Source organism: Dromaius novaehollandiae, chromosome 11 (assembly GCF_036370855.1).
Source record: "Dromaius novaehollandiae isolate bDroNov1 chromosome 11, bDroNov1.hap1, whole genome shotgun sequence".
Classification (NCBI taxonomy): Eukaryota; Metazoa; Chordata; class Aves; order Casuariiformes; family Dromaiidae; genus Dromaius; species Dromaius novaehollandiae.
In genome coordinates, this window is record NC_088108.1 from 1,691,206 (window position 1) to 1,709,612 (window position 18,407).

General features: G+C 43.2%; 1 protein-coding gene across 19 annotated transcripts in view; it reads right to left on the minus strand.

The window, feature by feature from the left end:
• The window catches only part of LOC112990889 (H(+)/Cl(-) exchange transporter 5), a 54,393-nt gene that overhangs the window by 15,247 nt on the left and 20,739 nt on the right, over positions 1-18,407 (minus strand). For 11 of the 19 annotated variants that reach the window (XM_064517947.1, XM_064517962.1, XM_064517955.1 and 8 more), the window contains 2 exons: positions 15,713-15,862; positions 1,035-1,186 (listed from right to left, as the gene is read on the minus strand). In XM_064517947.1, the coding sequence (XP_064374017.1) occupies positions 1,035-1,186; positions 15,713-15,862 (302 nt within the window). Of the gene's footprint in view, positions 1-1,034; positions 1,187-1,775; positions 1,941-7,483; positions 7,671-15,712; positions 15,863-18,407 lie in introns of those variants that run through there. The other 8 variants (XM_064517959.1, XM_064517958.1, XM_064517957.1 and 5 more) reach the window with 4 other exon arrangements.

The window sequence follows — 18,407 nt, forward strand, 5'->3', positions numbered from 1 at the left end:
CATGTCTGTAACTGCTACAAAATCAGGACATTTTGGGGGTGGGGGGGAATGAGGTAAAACCATCTCCTTTATTTCTTTCTATTGAACCAAATCTGCACATCTTTGGTGAGGGGAGGGGCAAGAGAGGGCAGGCAAGGGCAAGAAATTTTTGGGATTTGTTCCCACCATCCACAGATCAGAACAATTTGTTGAGGAGGAGGTACGGGCCACAGGGGCCCTCGGTTAGGTCTGCACTTGCTCAGTTTGGGCATTTTACTGTATTGCCATACGCTGGGCAGGGAAAATTAATGTACAGATACCATTTAAGCCAAATTATTCTGCTAGGCTCCAAAACAATTTTTAGAGAATATTTTGGCGCGCAAACAGACTCAGTCACCACCCTACAAGAGTTCTGCTAGCAAGCGTTTCTCATGAATCAGGAGCATGCTGGGGACACGAGTACTTTATTTAAAGTGTCTCTTGCATTCTAAGTATATTCCTTTAATTGCACCGAGTGGGGAAGTCCTGGGAATGAAACCCGGAAGAACTGCATTCAGTTTTCTCAAACACGCAGCACAGGTTCCAGGAGGATGAGCATCACTCACAAGCAAAATTGTGTCATGGAAAAAATACCCCTGCTTCTTTATCAATAAGCACCATGTGTAACGAAGCTTATATTCTTCCTTATAGTCCACGTAATAAGGATGCATCTGCCAAAAGCAAAACTGAAGGTTTTGCTATGCTTCAGAATCCAGTAAGTTTAACATGGCATAAGGAAAGGAGTGATTAAGGCACCTAAGATATACATCAGAAGTCCACTAAAGCCTTTTCATCAGACCTTGGGCATAGAAAAGTTGACAAATTGTGACACATTATATTTTGCATTCTTTTTTCCTGCAAGCTAAGGATTACTTTACATAGAAGCTCTCAATTCCTGTCCTGGGAGCAATCCCTCCATACTAGATATTTCTCCCATACATGCCTCCAAAGTGATCAGAACTAGCAAGTTAACTACTCTGCCTTCTGTGCCATCAAAGAGTAGTAAGAAATATTACCTCTCTGTGCCTGTCCCGGTCCCTGGACTTCTCTCGCACCCAATCTATAGTGTTAAAATCTTCGTAGGTCCCCACACCAGGAAGAGGTTCCTCCAGGAAATCCATCATTTTGCTTGTGCCGTTCATCCCTCCTCCATTATATGAGGAAAACCCTGGGGGAGGGGGGGGTGGAAATTGAGTGTTTCTTAGTTTTCCCCCTTTTTAGGGAAAAAAACAAAATTTCTAAAAAGTCACCAAAATGCTGACTTAGGGGGAACAATACAGATTTAAGTAAAAGTAAACAGCTATTGAATGGTTCCTTGAGCTAAATACAGCAAGCAAGCCTTCCAGGGACTAACTGCACAATGCATCTGTGCCCTTCCCCCAGCTCTAGCAGCTCATATAGAGATGGGCTGATTCCTAGAAACATTGGTTCAGGAACCAAAGTAAGCTCACATTAACATCTAGATTTAACTTTTCCATAAACCTAGAACACACCATAGCTGTTTTTTGGCCACTTGAGGAAAGAAGAAGAGAGAGGAAAAAGAGAAACTGGATATTCAAAACCTCTAGCAGAGTTGAAGCAAGTCCCAGGTGATCTAGTCAAAGATTAAAGTAACAAAATGAATGTGAGAAATGGAAGCAGTAAGGCAGTGAAAGCAAAGCCATCTAAAGACCTCCTGCTATTACTTGGAGGGAGTTAGAAACACTCCAAAGCAGAGACAGAGATGATGCCAAAGCAGGCCTTGAGGTGTGCCTTACCTCATTAACTGAAGGGCTTACAATCTTCATTAAGTTGAAAATAAACTAGGCTACTGCCAAATCACTCCATCTTCTCTCTACTCTGCTCCAGCCCATGGGAGATGGTGTTTAGGTTTTAAAGGTGGAGGTTCCCAAAATTTTGTTCACAGGACAGTCCCTTCACAGCTAGGAGAGCAGACCAGGGGAGAGCAGGACAGGTAAGGTGAGGGTCTAGAAGAAAATACTATCTACAACGTGACAAGGCTTGGCCAAGTCCATCAGAAGGTGATACTTAAAGGCTTTGCATGGCACAAGCCATGCTTTACAACAAAGTTTCCTAAACGTCATTCCCTCCAATTCCACCATCCTCTGCAAAGAAAATAAATCAATTAACACTAGACCCCATCATAAAAAAATGGGTTAAATACAGTGCGTTAAGTTCTCTCAGCTCAGCAGATTCCCAGATGAGCTAATGCTGGGCATCTACTTCCTTACAGTCCTGTTGTTTGCTCTGTGCTTCCTTCTCGCACCTGAGCGCAAGGGTTCACCTACAATGCCATGGATGCTTGGACCAAACCAACACCTCATGACCACCCTTTGCTATATCCCCCTGCCCCAGGCCTTTCAAGTGTCTCAAGGGAGGAGTTCTCCCAAGCAAAGTGGCTAGAAACGGAGTTTCGGGAAGGTGAACAGCAATGCCTTCACCACTGCTATCACCACCGCTGGCTAAGAGGCTTTCCCGGCAAACGCAAGAGGAATTTCTTCAAACAGCAGACACAGGACCCCGGCAACGCTGATCCCCTGATTAAATAGCAGGTAAGAAAGAATGCCAGAGGAGTCAGCTGAAAGATTAACTTTATCTCAGTGCAAGGCTTTGACTGACATCAGAGCTTTGTTATGCTAAAAGCTGTAATGATCCACTAGGAGAAGTGACCAGAAGAGCCCGCGATCTAGACAAGTCACGGCTGGGAAGGAGCAGCGTGAAGGAGATGACAGAGGGGGAAGGAGGCGAATTGCCCAAGAGTATAGGGGTCAGCAGCAGAGGGGAGGTGAAGCCCTGCGCAGCACTCTCCTCGTCACTGAACCACAGGGGCAATGCTGCTGAACAGAAATCAGCAAAACAAGCCTCCCCTTACAGTTTCCAGAGCAAAAGCCTAGGACCCGAGTGGTTTTTAACTGCTCTGGAAAAAGTGCATTGAAATCTCTTCCACCTGGAAAATATTCGTGAATCTAATCCTGCTTTCATGTGCTCCAAAACCAAAATATTAACATTACCTTTGATCTGAAAAGGACCTTTAAAGCAGCTATTGATGTAACCCTTCTTATTCCCTACTCCTTTAAAAACATGGTTTTTAAAGCTCCTTTTCAAGCAGTTTGAAGAAGGTGTCGAAACACATTGGGGAAAGACAAAACAGAGGTCTTTTAAATCTTATCCAAAGAAACCAAGCAGATTTCTTGACAGATTAATTGACATGGAACAAGTTCTTCCATGCAGCGCAACCCAAACTTCATTCCTTCACTTACGCAAGCACTGAGGCCTCTGCTCCAAGTCAATACCAACAGAACCCTTCAGTAATTACTCCATATATTTTTCTTTCAAAGCTACCAGATGCTGAAAGGGCAAAAATCACCTAGGTTACTACAAGAAACTTTCTGTTAACTTTCAGTGGAGACGGCAGGTATCCCCCAGTCTATTATCCACTATGTAAAAGTGTCCTTAGAAGATACAAAGGCCACTACTTTAGCCACTCAGTACTAGTTTTGAAACTCCTTTAAGAAGCCTTTCATGCTACTTTCATCCTCAAATTCCCTCTCTACAACCCTAACAACTGAAAAGTTCTTAAGTGTAACCTGCTATGTTGCTATTTGTTTTCACAGTTTTAAAAACTAAAATCGTGCTAATGGGAAATCCCCATCACAAAAAAATACCATCTAGGAAGGGTTGCTCAGAACTGCCACTTGACAACTCCATCATTTCTAGGACTTTAGTTCTTCTGAATAACAGGCACCACACACGTCGACACAGTCATGACCCAAACCAAGCTCGAGTGAAGAATACCATTTCGGTTGTTAAAAGAAAACTGGAAACGGAACAGTAAACTCTTTACATTGAGCCCAGATGATTGCTAATGCACATTCTGGAGCTATCTTCTACCCACCAATTTACATAGGAATTTTTGGCATCTACCAGACTATCTGCCATGTATCAGCTTTGTCAAAAGAAAGCCTCTTCCATTCTGTTTAAGAAATGCAGGAAGAAAGGTTGCAACTAACGCACAGGTAGGAGGAAAGGATACAACTGACAGCCCCTTCTTTTGTACCTACAACTTGCCTCTATCTTCTGTGCGCTGCAGTGCAACGCACCAGGGAGATGCATTCATTCCACTTATCTGGAGGACCAAAGGATGGAGTTTCATGACAAGCTATAAAGCAGCAAGGAGCTGCGCAGATCACCTGCCTGAAATCCCAATTCTGGAGACTTTTTTAAAAAAGGCTTGGAAAACATATATTGCTGGTACAAAAAGGGGAGCAGAGATTTTGAGCATTTTGATCAAATACAGTAGGCACCATCTTTTTGCCAGTTGGCAAACGAAAAGGAAGTGGAGTATAGAGAAGCTAAGAGAAGGCAGTAAGAGAATGAAGGCCTCAATAGCCCATTTCTTATCTGAATTGGGAACCACTGCCTTAAATAACCACAAATCACTCACTTGGCAATCCAGAGCACACCAATACTATTTAAATGCTCTGTGCTCTGCAGAGCAAGCATCAGCTTACGCAGTCCTAGTAATCCAGACATCATGCACTATGGATGTTTTTCTCCACCAACACACTACTACAAAGAGCTTCCCAGAGTGTACACAGGGAGACACGTTTAGGGAAGCTGGCGTTTCAGACTTGGGCAGCAGGGTAAATCCGCACACAGCTCCGTAAGTAACCTCAACCACTTCCAGCTGTCCAGAAGAGGGAAAAAGAAGATGAAAACCAAAATCCTATCAAAAGTGAAAGGTGGAGGAGAAGAAAAAGTATTAGAGCTCCTATATAAAAGGATAAAATAGGCTTTAAAATATTTAGTATTTTGTTTAGTGTATTTAGATTGTAGATACCACCATGGCAAAGCTGTCTTTGGGCTGGGAGGAAAGAAGGAAGAAATTCAGTCAGCTCTCTACTCCATCATCCAAAAAGAAAAAAAGAAGACAGACCTCTGAAGTCTTCCCAAACTCATTTTCCACAGATCTGCGGAGCAGCCTCTAAAAGGAGAAGAAGCCTCAGGGAAACAAGATGAGTCACACAGCATAGCTGATAAGTACCACAAAATAACCTTAACTTCAGCCCACAGCCCAGATGCACCTGCAACTCACCCCATGAACCTGCTTACCTGCATAAACCTGTAGTGATGAGCGCTTCACTGCAGCCTCTCCAGGAAACAACCCCTCCTCCCAAAGCCGTCATTTGATACAGGTTACAAGATAAGGCATCATGTCAGTCAATGACAGCTCAAACAAGTCAGTATCTACAGTTCAGAGCTGCAGATCTTGACCGCAAGGCAACAGCAGAAGTAAAGACTGTGGCTGGAGCAGAACAACTCTATCAGAATGAGGCAAGCTGGTGTTGTCCAGGGCGTCACCAGCTCTGCCATGGTAGGTGGATTGAGCCCCCTACCCACCCCCCCCCAGATAGGACAACACAGAGTGCCCATCCAGGCTGTGCTGCAGAACACCAGACACTCTGTCTTCACCAGCTCGCTCACCTCTGCCTAATTCCCATTTCAGGGTCATCTCTCACATTACGCTGGACTTAACGTCCTCACTAAGACAGTGGTTGCTTCTCTGGAAGAGCTGACATAAAAAAATAAAGATAAGAGAGGGGATTTGACTTTACTGACTGTTTTTAACAGCATTAAGGGAAGTCAGCATCCATCCAGACATTTGTTTTTGCTCTCTACTCCAAATAAAGGAGCCAGCAGTGCAACATCACTGCTGTTACCTGAATCTGAAGCTGTTCCAAGATGGCTATATTGGTGATACCTTTGAGGCTTCAGCAGGTGTGGGCGATGGGTTTTTACTACGCCCAGGGACAGAGAAGACAACAACGACTTTACCTGGGAAAGAGATGAGATGACTTACTCTCTCTCGAAAACTAACCTTTTCCAAAACTAAGCGGCTCAGTCAAACGAGTTCTTTTTGTTTCTAAAAGAATGACCAATGCTCCTAGAAGTATGACAATAATTCACATCTTCATTTTGGAGACAGCTCATTTTCACTGTCTGTTCAATTTTATTTTGGGATACCTATCACAGTCTTTCCCAGAGATAAGGCCAACTAAAAAAGAAAGAAGTATCAATAAAGTGTTGTTAAGCCTAGCTAACAAAGGCTATTTTGAGAAGCATTTACTGCAAAAAGATGAGATCAGAGTCATTCCTTGTTCACTCTTCTGAAATAATCACCCAGGCCAGCAGATTTTAGTTGTCTTGGGAACCCACTCCCAGTTCAGAGCTGCCACAGAGCAATGCAGACAAGACCCCAACAGCACAAAGGCAACACACAGCACTGCCTAGGAACACAAGCTGGGCTGCAGCTGATCGCATCACAGGTCTGTCCTGTCGTGCAGTGCTTCAAGCCCCGCAGAAATCGGCCTATATGATTCCATCAATACCACAGCCAGCAGCTGTGCAGGGAATCTCTGCTAAGAGGCCATATACAGAAAGGACAGTCTGACTTGATTTGCACTCTCAGAAACAGCTTGCCAGGTATTTCACGCCAGCCACAGTTTGAAGATTGATCCTGTTTTACGCACACTGATTCCATTCAGCCCAGACTGTCGCCTTTAAAGTGGCTGGTTTTTATATTACAAAATCAGAACCCAAGAGTCTTCAGCAATGCATGACCTTTTCACAGCCATGTAAGTGGACAGTCCAGTAGACACAAGATAACGAGGGTGTCCTTATATTTTAAGAGTAATACTGAACTGTAAGATGGCTGACAGATATAAATATTAATCAAGAGCATAGTTCCTGCTTCAGCTTGTTGCAAATCGAGAATCCTAGGATAACCACATAGGAATAAAAGAAGAAAATGAGCTCAATAATGCTTTGTCAGGACATGATCAAGGTGATCCTATAGTTTTCCCCAATTTCTCATGTATGTACCAAGAGGCAGTACTTGATGCCTTAAGATGGCAAGTGAAATGCAACCCTGTTAGAAGTACAGCTCATTTTTTTAAGACTGATTTTTTTTTTAGCATTTTGATCACCTCTCCTCCCCCAAAATGGGTTGATGCTCCATTTTAAAGATTCTTCCTTGGCATAAAAAAAAAGTCAGTAGTTATTAAAGGTATAGGCATCTGTCACTTGCAGAACAGAAAAGCTCCAGGGCTTTATTAACTGGCCCCCCCAGCACAGCAAGATGACACTAGCACCATCTGGGAGAGGTCTCCCTCTGTGCCGCCCCTTGCTACAGCAAATTGAAAAGAAGAAAGGATTTCGCAGACAAAAGGAAGAAAGGCTCTAAACAAGCCTTTTATCCAACATCATTAGCCAACAGAAATCCTGTACCCCACTCCCCTGCTCACCCTTTGCAACCACCCTCTTCTCAGAGTGGAGAAATCAGAGCAGCTTTAGAGCCACGACCAGCAGCTTCTTGCTGCCTCACAGCCCCTGCAGTGTGCATCTACAGACAGACATGTTCCCCTCTCATTCATACCAGCCTTCTCCCTGGAAGGAGTCTCCTTACCCTCGCTTAGACGCTCCTTTCCCTGCTGAAGTGCCTTGACAAGCCCATCTCACGGCTATGCAGCCCAAGGGAAAATAGCTGCTATTTCTTCAACAGCAGCGTTTGCTGCATCTTCCTTCCTTTGCATTAGTCTGAAGACAAACCCACAGCAGCGCTGGGCTCTCCCTGCACTCTGAGCATGTCGTCACCACCAACAGTCACATGAGCCAACCCTTACACCTCCCTGGAAGGGGCAGGATTTGAGCAGTACAAGGAGAGGTTCACGCCACAGGAGCCTTCTTCCTCAGCACAGACAGGCAAAAAGGGACAGAGGAAGCTGGTTACATCCAGGGATTGTGACTCCTGACATACAGAGAGAGAGGCCTCACCCCAAAGCTGCAAGAAGAGCTTTTCAGCATTCAGGACATTGTCTGACAGGTCTAAAATCTGCCTGTCTGCTGTGCTGCACAGATTCAGCATTGCAGATAGCTGAAGTTAACTGCTCAAAGGCTCCAAGACAGAGAATGACTTGCTGCTAATGTTATTTGCTCTCAGAAGTGCTAAGAGTCAAATGGGTTACAGTTGTGCACTCAGGACTTCCAGACCCCCTTCACCCCAACAGTCCAATTTAAACAGATCTGACAAAATTCTGCCAATTAACACCCTTACCCACAATCTATTTGTGGAGGGATGCCCTATTTCACAGGCCCTGACAGCTAACCATGAAAGCTCTTTATAGAGCTTTCTGCCTATCAGGAGAGCAGAGGCTGTGATGCTCCTGGCATGCTGGCCTAGAACATACCTTGTTCTCCTGGACTCAAATGTTTTCAAAGCTTCTGGACCAATCTAACTTCAGTGCAGGAAAACGGGTGCATTTATCAACGGTGTTTTCCTGAGATGATGGGTCAGTCACAGATGTACTAAAAAAACCTTTATATTCCCACTTAGCTGCCATTTTGCTTGCTAAAAGGGGCTGGTGGCAGTGTTCTTTGCTTGCTGCCTTTGAGTAGACAGATATCGAATTTATCTTTTGTCCTCTCTTTATAAGCAATACTTTAGTGTGCCCCTCTGCAGGGCCTCATTAGCACTCTTTATCTTGCCATTCAACACACATAAGACCTAAAAGGGGCTGGCGATTAAGTTTTTCTGGCTCCAATTTGCTAGTGATAGCTTGTCATTTAAACCTTGCCTTACAAGTCTGAAACACTACACCCTTGCAAATATTGACTTTGGTCTGCTGCGATATCATGCTTTTTTCTTTTTTGGCGTGGGGCGGGGGGAGTCAAGGAGGAAGGCAGTTGAAGAAAAATGCCAAGGTGACAAAACCGTTGCTATTTGAAGTGACATTGAAGGCAACATCTGGACTTGGGGCTCTGAATCTAGTGAATCCAGCTGCAGAGGGCCAACAATATCACCTCTGCTAGATGTTTTCCCTGCCTCTCTATATTCAAGGTTAGAGGTCCCATAAGCAGAGCTGGCAGACTGGAATGGGAGTCCTCTGCGCCAAGCTGCTCCTCTCCTTACAGACCCACATGTTAGCCTAAACCACCAGTGAAGCGTGTATATTAGGACACTAGCACAACCTGGATGTGTTCTGGGCAAGTTCTGTGCCACTGAAATGGCTTTGGGAGAGGCGGATTTCTGGAAACAGGTTGGCTCCATCTGACCCACTTGCTTGCTCCCTCAGACAGACCTTCAAACAGCTATGACAGTTCGGCAGCAGCATGAAGACTCCTAGAAACTGTGTTAGTAACCTAGCTCTGACCATCTTTAGAGACTCCAACGTACAAACAACAGCAAGGTTGTACAAATGCCCCGTTATTTATTCAGCTGCTGAAAGAGGACCATGCTCTGCTCAGGCATATTGTTAGGTGAAGCACTGGTTTGAGAACATTCACAGCTCTAGGTCTTTGGTGGGGATCAAAGTAAAATAAGGATTCAAAGATACATAATCTCTCCCAGATCTTTTGCAAGCTACTGACACCTCCCCGTTCTCTCACAGATCCTTTCTTAACTCGGACTCTTCCCAAAGTGCTGTTACTATTTTCATCTTTAAGGAAATGATGCTCCTGTCATTGCCCTCCGTGGCTGGCCCTTTAACATTTCTAAAGCATTGGTCAATTAGTTGAACTTGTCAGAGGCGCAGCAGTCTCAAAAAATAAAGTTTAGTGAAATCCTCTGTACAACAGCTTATGCAGAGATCCCCAGGCTAGCACACCAAGGAAAGGCTTTTAACCATTCCGACCAGCAATTGCCAGCTGACCTACCACAATATGGCAACTAACTACATCACCTGCCTTCATTCTCCCAATCAAACCATAACACAGAGAGCAAGAGTGTCTGGAGAGCACAGCTGAGGACAAGGTTAGTGGATACAAAACACAAACCTAGATGAAGGTAAGCTTCACTAATCCTGCTGCTCTTGGGACATGTTTCTTGCTCTTGCAATTCTCAATTCTTGCTCTTAGAGCTCAAAGAAAAAAAAAAACTTCCTAAATCCAACAACAACAAAAGACTAGAAAGTCTTCAAAATATTAAGTCTTTCTCTGAAAAAAGTGTAGAGCACAATCCTGCTTCCATCCCTTACAATGGAAAGTATATACAGAGCCTACTTTGATGCCCGAGCATCGCATCTCCTTGTTCCAAGTCCAGTGTGTCTGCCTCACCACTGCAACGAGCTGAGAAACAGCCACCGAAGCAAAGCAAAGAGTAAGCTGGCATCATTGCCCAGCTTATGCACCAAACCAGAACTACTCTCACCTGTTCAGAGGAAATCATTTATACCTTTAATAGTTCCTTAACGTCCCTTTTCAAAACAAGAAATCAGCGCAACTTACCTTCATAACAAACGACTTGACAGAAGCAATACTTCATCCAGGAGACAAATCTTCTGATATAAGAGGATAGTTTCAACATAACTTTTCTAAAAGAAAACAGGCCTCAAGTCTTAAAGCTCTTTGAAAAATCAGCAGGGCTGCAAATATAATAATTGACTGACAGCATATTTGGGCATCTATGAATCTTGCAACAAAATCTCTTTCAGAGAGTCTTACAGAAACTAGGCTCTCAGGGGATACAAGGAAAATTCTCCAACAGACTAGAAACTCACTGAGAACACAGGATGCTAAAGGCAGAAACTCACTGTATTTTCCCAAACAGAAACAGGGCACTAGTGGAATTTCTTGATTTCTACATGTACTGGGCTATTCAACATGTAAGTAGTCTGGGAAAGTGATGCCAAAGCTTGCTGTTAGAAACTTGTGCTGGGTAAGCAGAATCTCTTCAACTGCCTTTGAAGGACTTCACACCAACTGGACTACAAAAGAGCAGAAAAGACTCAACACCAGCAAATAAAACAAGGCATACAAGAAAACTGTAAACAGTGACATGCTCTAAGCCAGCATGTCTGACTTAAAAATCTGAGTGTCTGTGGATAATTCTCTGCAAATAACTGTTCAATACTCAAGAACAGTCAACAAGGAAATAGTTTTTTTCTTAATCCCTACAATTAAGAAGCAGAAAACATCTTCCTGCTGTACAAATGCACCTTGAGTATCACATGTCTTTCTGGGCACCTTTACTGATATGCAGAGAGTAGGTGTTGCTGATAAATCGAACAGCTTCTGGAGAGCATGATTATAGCCTGGAAGAGACCATGCTGCCCCCTTCAATCCTTCGTCCAAGATTAAAATCTGCACTTTCCCCTAGATTCCTATGAATGCCGAAGGAGGTAAGACTAATGGAGAAAGTGAATGGAGGAAAGTCCTCTGTGGCTTCCAATATGTTAGTGCCACCTGCCAGTTTAACACAGCTGCTGAGGTGCTAACAACAAAGCCATATCACAGCTAAGATTCACTTGCCACATGGCATGAGAAACACTACCACTGTAGAATCAACATAAGAAAAAAAAAAGTCAAGTTTGATTCTCAAGCACAACTTTACAGTGTGTAAAAGCAAGGAAAGTCTTGTCTGCTTCCTTTTGTTGCTCAAATGCTGAAGTCCAAAACAGAAAAGATAAGAGTGATAAAAACTGCTACTTATACCAAGTTGCTTTGCACAATTACAAATAGCACAGTATCGGACATGAAGAGTAACTGCTGCCTATTTTAAAATGTCTTAACTAAAACAAGCCTGAACCACTCAGGCTACAACTTGGATCGAGCTCTTTAAGAACTCAAGTCTTAAGACGTAGGTGCATTCATGCAAATACCAGTTTGGAACAAAGTCTCATATTCAGCATAGCTCCCAGGTGAAGGTATTTCTCAGCACAAGTGTTCTGTGCTCCAGGCAGCATGCAAGGCTGACCACTTCCATCTGGGACCTAACCCAGGGAGAAAATCCAGTCACGCACTAGCCAGGGCTCTTAAGGCAAGTATGAAAGAGCACAAGCTGTGAAATGCAATCCCAATTTACAAATCTATCAGGATACATGTGATGCTTCTCCCTCAAGCCACTTGACAGGATCTACAAGCTCCAGGTGCAGTCATTTTGAGGGTGACTGAACACTGGAACAGGCTCCCCGGAGAGGCTGTGGAGTCTCCATCCTTGGAGATATTCAAAAGCCGTCTGGACACAATCCTGGGCAACCTGCCCTAGGTGACCCTGCTTGGGGGTTGGACTAGATGATCTCCAGAGGTCCCTTCCAACCTCAGCCATTCTGTGAACTTGAGCTGCCACAACTAACTTGCATAAGGAGAGTTTCTAAGACACTGACAGTCTTGGAAAAGAAGGCAAAAGGCAGTTTGCTTGTGGCTTCAAATAGCACCGTCAAAAAAAAACCTCCATTCAAAAACACAGCCAGCAAGCAGTATGTCAGAAGCACTGGCTCTGAACAGAAGTTCACAGGAGTCTCCAGCACAGCAGAATTTCAATTATTAAGCTCCACTGAAGTACGTGCTGCCATTGCATCTGCACAGGACACGTTATACACCTGGAGCCCAAATACTCGTCACCACTCTGAAATAAACGTTTCCCAATTTCAGTAGAAGTTGGTAAAGCGAACTGAAACAAATGCTTAGGCAGGCAACTATTTCCCCTCTTAAATTTCCTCTTTTCCTTCTGTGTCAAAAAGCCCCTGCAATTTAAGTTTAGCATTAACAGAGAGAGCCTCTTTCACCCATAAGACCTCAGATCATTCTACAAGGAGGAAAAAAAATCTGAAGTTGTGCTTATTTGCTTCTCTCAGTGACCAAGTTTACTGAGGTCAAAAGGAACAGACAAGTAACTTTGGCATTTCAGCAGCTAGGCTGGCGATCTCTGGAAATGCCAACACCAGCTCTATTCCAAGCCACACGTTTTGGTGGGCAGTATCTCAGCCCCAAAGACAGCTATGCTATAGTGACATCTGTCTCACTGGAAGAGACTCCCATCGCTAAACCTTTTCTTCCCCCCCACACAAGTGGCTGCAGGCCTTCAAATGCACTGAACAGAGATGGGAAAATCTTGTTTAAATAAGGAGGGAAACAACCGAGTACTTTCAGGCAAGCAGCAAAACATTCGCATAAACTCAAATTAAGCAATCTACCACCGCTTCTAAACTCTGTATAATAAGAATTTCCTTACAAGAAGTTAAAGAAAGAATTTAGTCCCTTCTCTCTAAACATTAAACTTGATTACATCCTGCAGATAAGGAGATTCCAACGCTGACTGACCAATCCTTTAAAATACATGGAAAAGACATGGAAAAGACATTTTTCGGTAAGATAGTGAAGTCAGTTCTTCCTTTTCAGATGCAGCTTCCTCTAAAGTATTCATAAGCCTACCTCTTCCCCCCTTTCCTCTCTACAAATAAGATGCTCTAAAGTGTATCAACTAAGCAAATCAGCTGAAGAAATTTATCAGTAGCTAAAGGTCAGCACAGACTGATTCTTATTTCACATTAATGCTACCACTGCTGGATTACAACATAGGACAGGATGTCTGGTCAAGAGGCAAGACACCCTTGGAAAGCTATGCAAGAAATCAGTCTTCCAAAGTACTAAATGCACAAACATTGCTAGTTTCAACACAGTCAGCTGTATAGATCCACATCATTTAAAAAAAAAAAAAAAAAAAAAAAAAAAAAAAAAAAAAACACCCCACATACTTAAAGCCTCACAAAACTGGCTTTTAAGATCGTAAGACCATAAACAAAACACCTATCATCATCAGGGAAGTCTTTGGACAACGTGGAAAGAAGTATGTTTGAGGATATTAAGGAGAATTTAAAGAGATATTCTTAAGCTTGTATTAACTAGTTAACCTCAAAGCACTAAAGACAAACATAGCAACAACACCTTCTGCAGATGCAGCCCCTAAACAGACAATTCACATGGTTTTTGCATCTACTCAAAGTTTGCATAAAAGCCAGTTTCTTTAGGTGGGGAGGAAAAAAAAGAAACAGAGATGGTCAGCAGAAACTTTTCAGAGCAAAGAAAAATTCTACAAGATGCAGACCTAACTGCATAGATGTTAAGCTATCTTCATTTATGTTCTTTATTCTGAATGAGACCCATTAGGAAAATAAAGCTAGTTTATCAGGTATAACTAAACTGATAAAGATTTCAGACAGCTGAAATCCAGAGGGCTATGGAAACAGCAGCACTAAAGAGCAGGTAAGAGAACACACATTTACAATTCCATCAATAACACGCATAATGGGATGACTTCTATGTATATAATTCTGCACATACTAGTAATTAATAACTCTCTAGAAGAAAATTCAGTTACAAGTTATTATTTCAAGTCATATGTGAGGGATTTGAAGTTGACTCCCAGACATGTTTCCAAAAGTCATTTCTATCAGTGGGCCAGGTTAAAATGAGTATAGCACGTAATATTTGTAACATACTAACCTGTAAGTACTAACTACTGTTCTTCACTTTAAATGGTTTCAAAAATAACCCAGGAAGTGACACACCCAAGGCATAAACCTTTAGATGCATTCACTTTACAAATGACTAGAAATGTATAACCACAAACCGGTGCTTATCAGTTAGAGCTAATGCAGCCACTACAAAAATATGAAGAGTCTTTCTACACTTCAGCATGACGCAAGTGGTGAGAGGGAATAAGCCAAGTAGAGAACAACTGCATGCTCCTTCCAGTAGCTGCAACAGAAGGGCTGGTAGTTCAGCTAGTGACAGGTGAAAGGCACTTGAGGAAGCCATTTTCATTTGCACTACCTCAAGGCAGATCATACAGTCAAAAAGCAAAACAGAAGGATTTCTCATTACTTTTTGCCCTAGAGTAAATGGGGTGGGAGAAGAGAAAGGGAAGGTTTATGGGAAATCACAGAGACTTGCAGTCTGCTGACCAAAATTTAATATTTTTAAACTAACTTGTTATAATTCACAGAGGAGGAGATTTGGTAGACCTTGCTTATTTAGTGCCAAAGCTCAGCAAAGCAATTCAGATTCATCTCTTGCAATTAATTTCACAAATTCAGGTTCAGATAGGAGTAAGAATCAACAGAACCTTTTTTGACAGGCAAGCGGGGCAGCTGTGTGTTTCAGGCTGTATGCAAGCCTAGGATCAAACCCCTCCAACTTTTTTACATTTTCAAGATTCTCTCCACATCATTAAGGCCTAGGACAATCTGGGACAGTTGTAGAAAAGGAATAAGGCAAAGGGAGGCAGGAGTCTGCTCATATCACACAAACCAAGCAATCACTGAGTACTGCCATCTTAGCCTTTCAAACTTAGGATAAAGATACTTCCCACATCGCCTGTCCAGCTGTTCCCTACACCAGCTATTTTTAAAACTTCTAGAAAGGACTGTCCAGTAGCCTTGAAAACAAAGTGGCAAGAGAAGATGTGCTACATTTAAACACAGAGGGCTAAAAGAGAAGTTTTCCTCTTTGACAGGTTATCAGATGCACACAGCCTGAGATCAGGCAGCCTAGTTGCTGGAGATAATCAAGTAGTGCCTCCCATCATGTGGAAGTCATTAGCTTGCTTGCTGTAATTGCCATTTATTTTAAGGAGACTTTCTACTTTGTGCCGAACACACACCTCCCACCTGCCACTGTTAAAAAGCAATGCTGTAGGCCAAATAAGGCAGGAGAGCAAGCACTTGCCTGCCCTGCATAAGTCTATATTCATGGACATCATGCAGCGCAAAATACTTCAAACTGTTCGTATTGGTGCTGTGAGATGTTAGTCTTTCACCCTATGCAGAGGCCAACAGAGAGATCTGTAAAGAAAGTATTAACATAAAATGCTACCAAAAGCTGTTACGAAGAACAGAAAATGGAGAGACGTGAGTATTACCTCCCATCTCTCGGTCAAGCGGAGGGTCATCATCTGCCATGGAGAAGTCCAGAGATGCTCCTGCTATTTCTACCATATCTTCATCACTAGTGCTGCTTTGGTAACTTCCTCGCCGATAACCTTTCTGATCCATGGCTAGAGCATCCAAACCTGGAGCAAAAGGGAAAATTTTAGAGCACAAATAATGAAGACTCATCTTCTAAACTGACTAGACTGATACCTACTTGACATTTTGTCCTGACAGAACAGGAGGCAATACTGCCCCTCCTATCTGGAGGAGAAATGCAGCAAGGCCATCCAAAGTTTCAGCTAGAACAAGTAACCAACCGCTTGGGACAAAACTGGATGTTCACGATTCCAGGCTGAGCTCTTGCAATGCATTTCATTTTGCCACATGCCAGAAACAAGCATCAGGTCACAATATGGCATTTAAACTTGCTCAGAAAGACATACAAACATAGCAGTATTAGGACACCCGTATTCTTAAAAAGAGAAGAGATTTAAGAATTTTTGTATGCCCATGCCAAGCCTCACAGAGAGAAACCCTTCCACAAAAAGGGATCATACACACGTACCCGTTACTAAGTCAGAAGCAGTCGGGGCTTTCCAGTTGGCATGTGCACGGTAGCAAAGTGCACAGCAAACACTGCGCAGTGAGCGTGATACTTCCTGGAACCATACATGCATCCCAGGCAGCCTGTGCAAGTGCAGTAAATCTCTGAACCTTGAAGGAGGCCAGCACGCTTGTGACACATCCAGCACGCAGGGCTGGAAAGGGCTCTCAACATGCAGCCTTCTCCCACGGCTAGACTCTGTGGCCTGCATAGCTAGGAAGGTTCATACCTCCTAAAGCAGCGCAGCCCAGAAGCATATGAGCCAGGTTTCGCAGGATTTGAGCTCCCGACCTTACAGCTAGCAGGATTATAAGCCCCCTGCTGTGACACCCAGTTGAATGAAAATAGTAGTACTTGAAATAGGCCTAACATGGATTTTGAATCAGTGAGCCACCTGCCACACGAGACAGGTTTAATCAAGACAGTAAGATGGACACACAGCAAGCAAAAAAACTCCCAAATAAACAAACAAACAACATTTCAGGTGACCAGAGCTTACTTTTACTGTGCCATGTCACTCACCGCTACCTTCAGAGCCTCCGTTTCTCCGAATCAAAGCTTCGATGGAGACATCAATGTGACCATTTTGAAAATAGTGATACAAAGGTCGATGTCTGATTATAACATAAAAGTTAACCCTAATGTCTGCAAATACATTCTTGAACACAGAAGTGGCCCAAACACCTCAAATAATGTTTTCCTCTATAGAAAAACAAATATATTTCTAAGTTCTCGAATTAAATAGCCTCTCAAGGTATTTCCCTTTTCTTTCCCTGTGCTCTCAACAGGTTTGCAGAAAGCTTTTCTGAATATTTTACCTCCTACAACAGGCTCATATTTATCATTAGACTGTCATGAAAAATCCGTAACGGAGGCGTGAAGCGCACAGACCAGAACTGGCAACGCTACACTCTCCAGACCTGCTGGGCTCACCTGACTCCACAGACACCTCCGTCCCTCTCCGGGATGCAGGCAAATTATCAAAAGAACTTCAGTGCATCATGGTTCTTAACTACCTGAAGCTCCAAAATGCAGTCTACTCATGAAAGCTTGCTATTAAACATTATTAATAATCTTAATTAATCTTAATTAAGTTCCCTTAATCTGCTGCCATCTCAAGGAGCTTCCTGCGCCGGATCAAGATATAAAACCCACCTCTCCTCCTCTTCTCTGGAATGACAGGGAAACTAAGACAGCACAAGATCCAAACACGCAATAACAACCCAAATCAGAAAAATTTGAGTTGCAACCTCAAACCTATCTCTTGCAACCTGAAAATAAGATTCTTTTCACCTTAATGAGATGATGGGCCATTTTCTTTCCTCTCTTGCAAACATACATGTTTTCCAAGAGAATTATAGAGGAACCAGATACGCAGTTCAGCCTTATTTCAGGAAGGGGGTGGGGGGAAGAGACAGCATTTGCAAACAGCATGAATTATGGTCTGCAGAAAGCACTTCCTATTACAAAAAACCCCACACCATGCAAAAAATCTTGGCAATGCACAAAGTGACACACTGAGCTCTTTACTGAGAATTACTCTTTGGAACACAATGTTGCTTAACTTTTAAATCCTGTTTACTCATTAAACTCCTGCAGGATAGCAATGCAAAAAAATAAAAAAAGAAAATGCTGAGCACTTGCTGATCTGAACTCCGTGTTCAGGAAAGGCACATGAGCTGCTGGAGCCTGCCTCTGTCAGAAACAATGCTTTTAAAACATCCTGAGAGCACAAAGATGGACTGGGTTTCAGCCTTTCATCAGTGCCCACAGAAAACCACGGACAGAAGAAAGGGAAGACTTAAACCAAATCAAACTTCAAGTGTGGCGCTCTTCCTCAGACAGCCTATTTCGACGAAGCACAACTCACATCAGTTCTCAGCCTGGCATGCAGGGGTGGCTGTTTAAAGAGTTTTGCATCTCACCCCAGCACATCTCATGCAGGAGAACGAAAGGAGCTACGTGTTTGTGTCTCACAGGCCTCATTTACTGCATAACGTGAATCAATAGATGTTTTCCAGCAAGACTGTGTGTGCATATATGTTGGGGGGGGGGGGGGGGGAGAAGGGTTCTGTACTCAT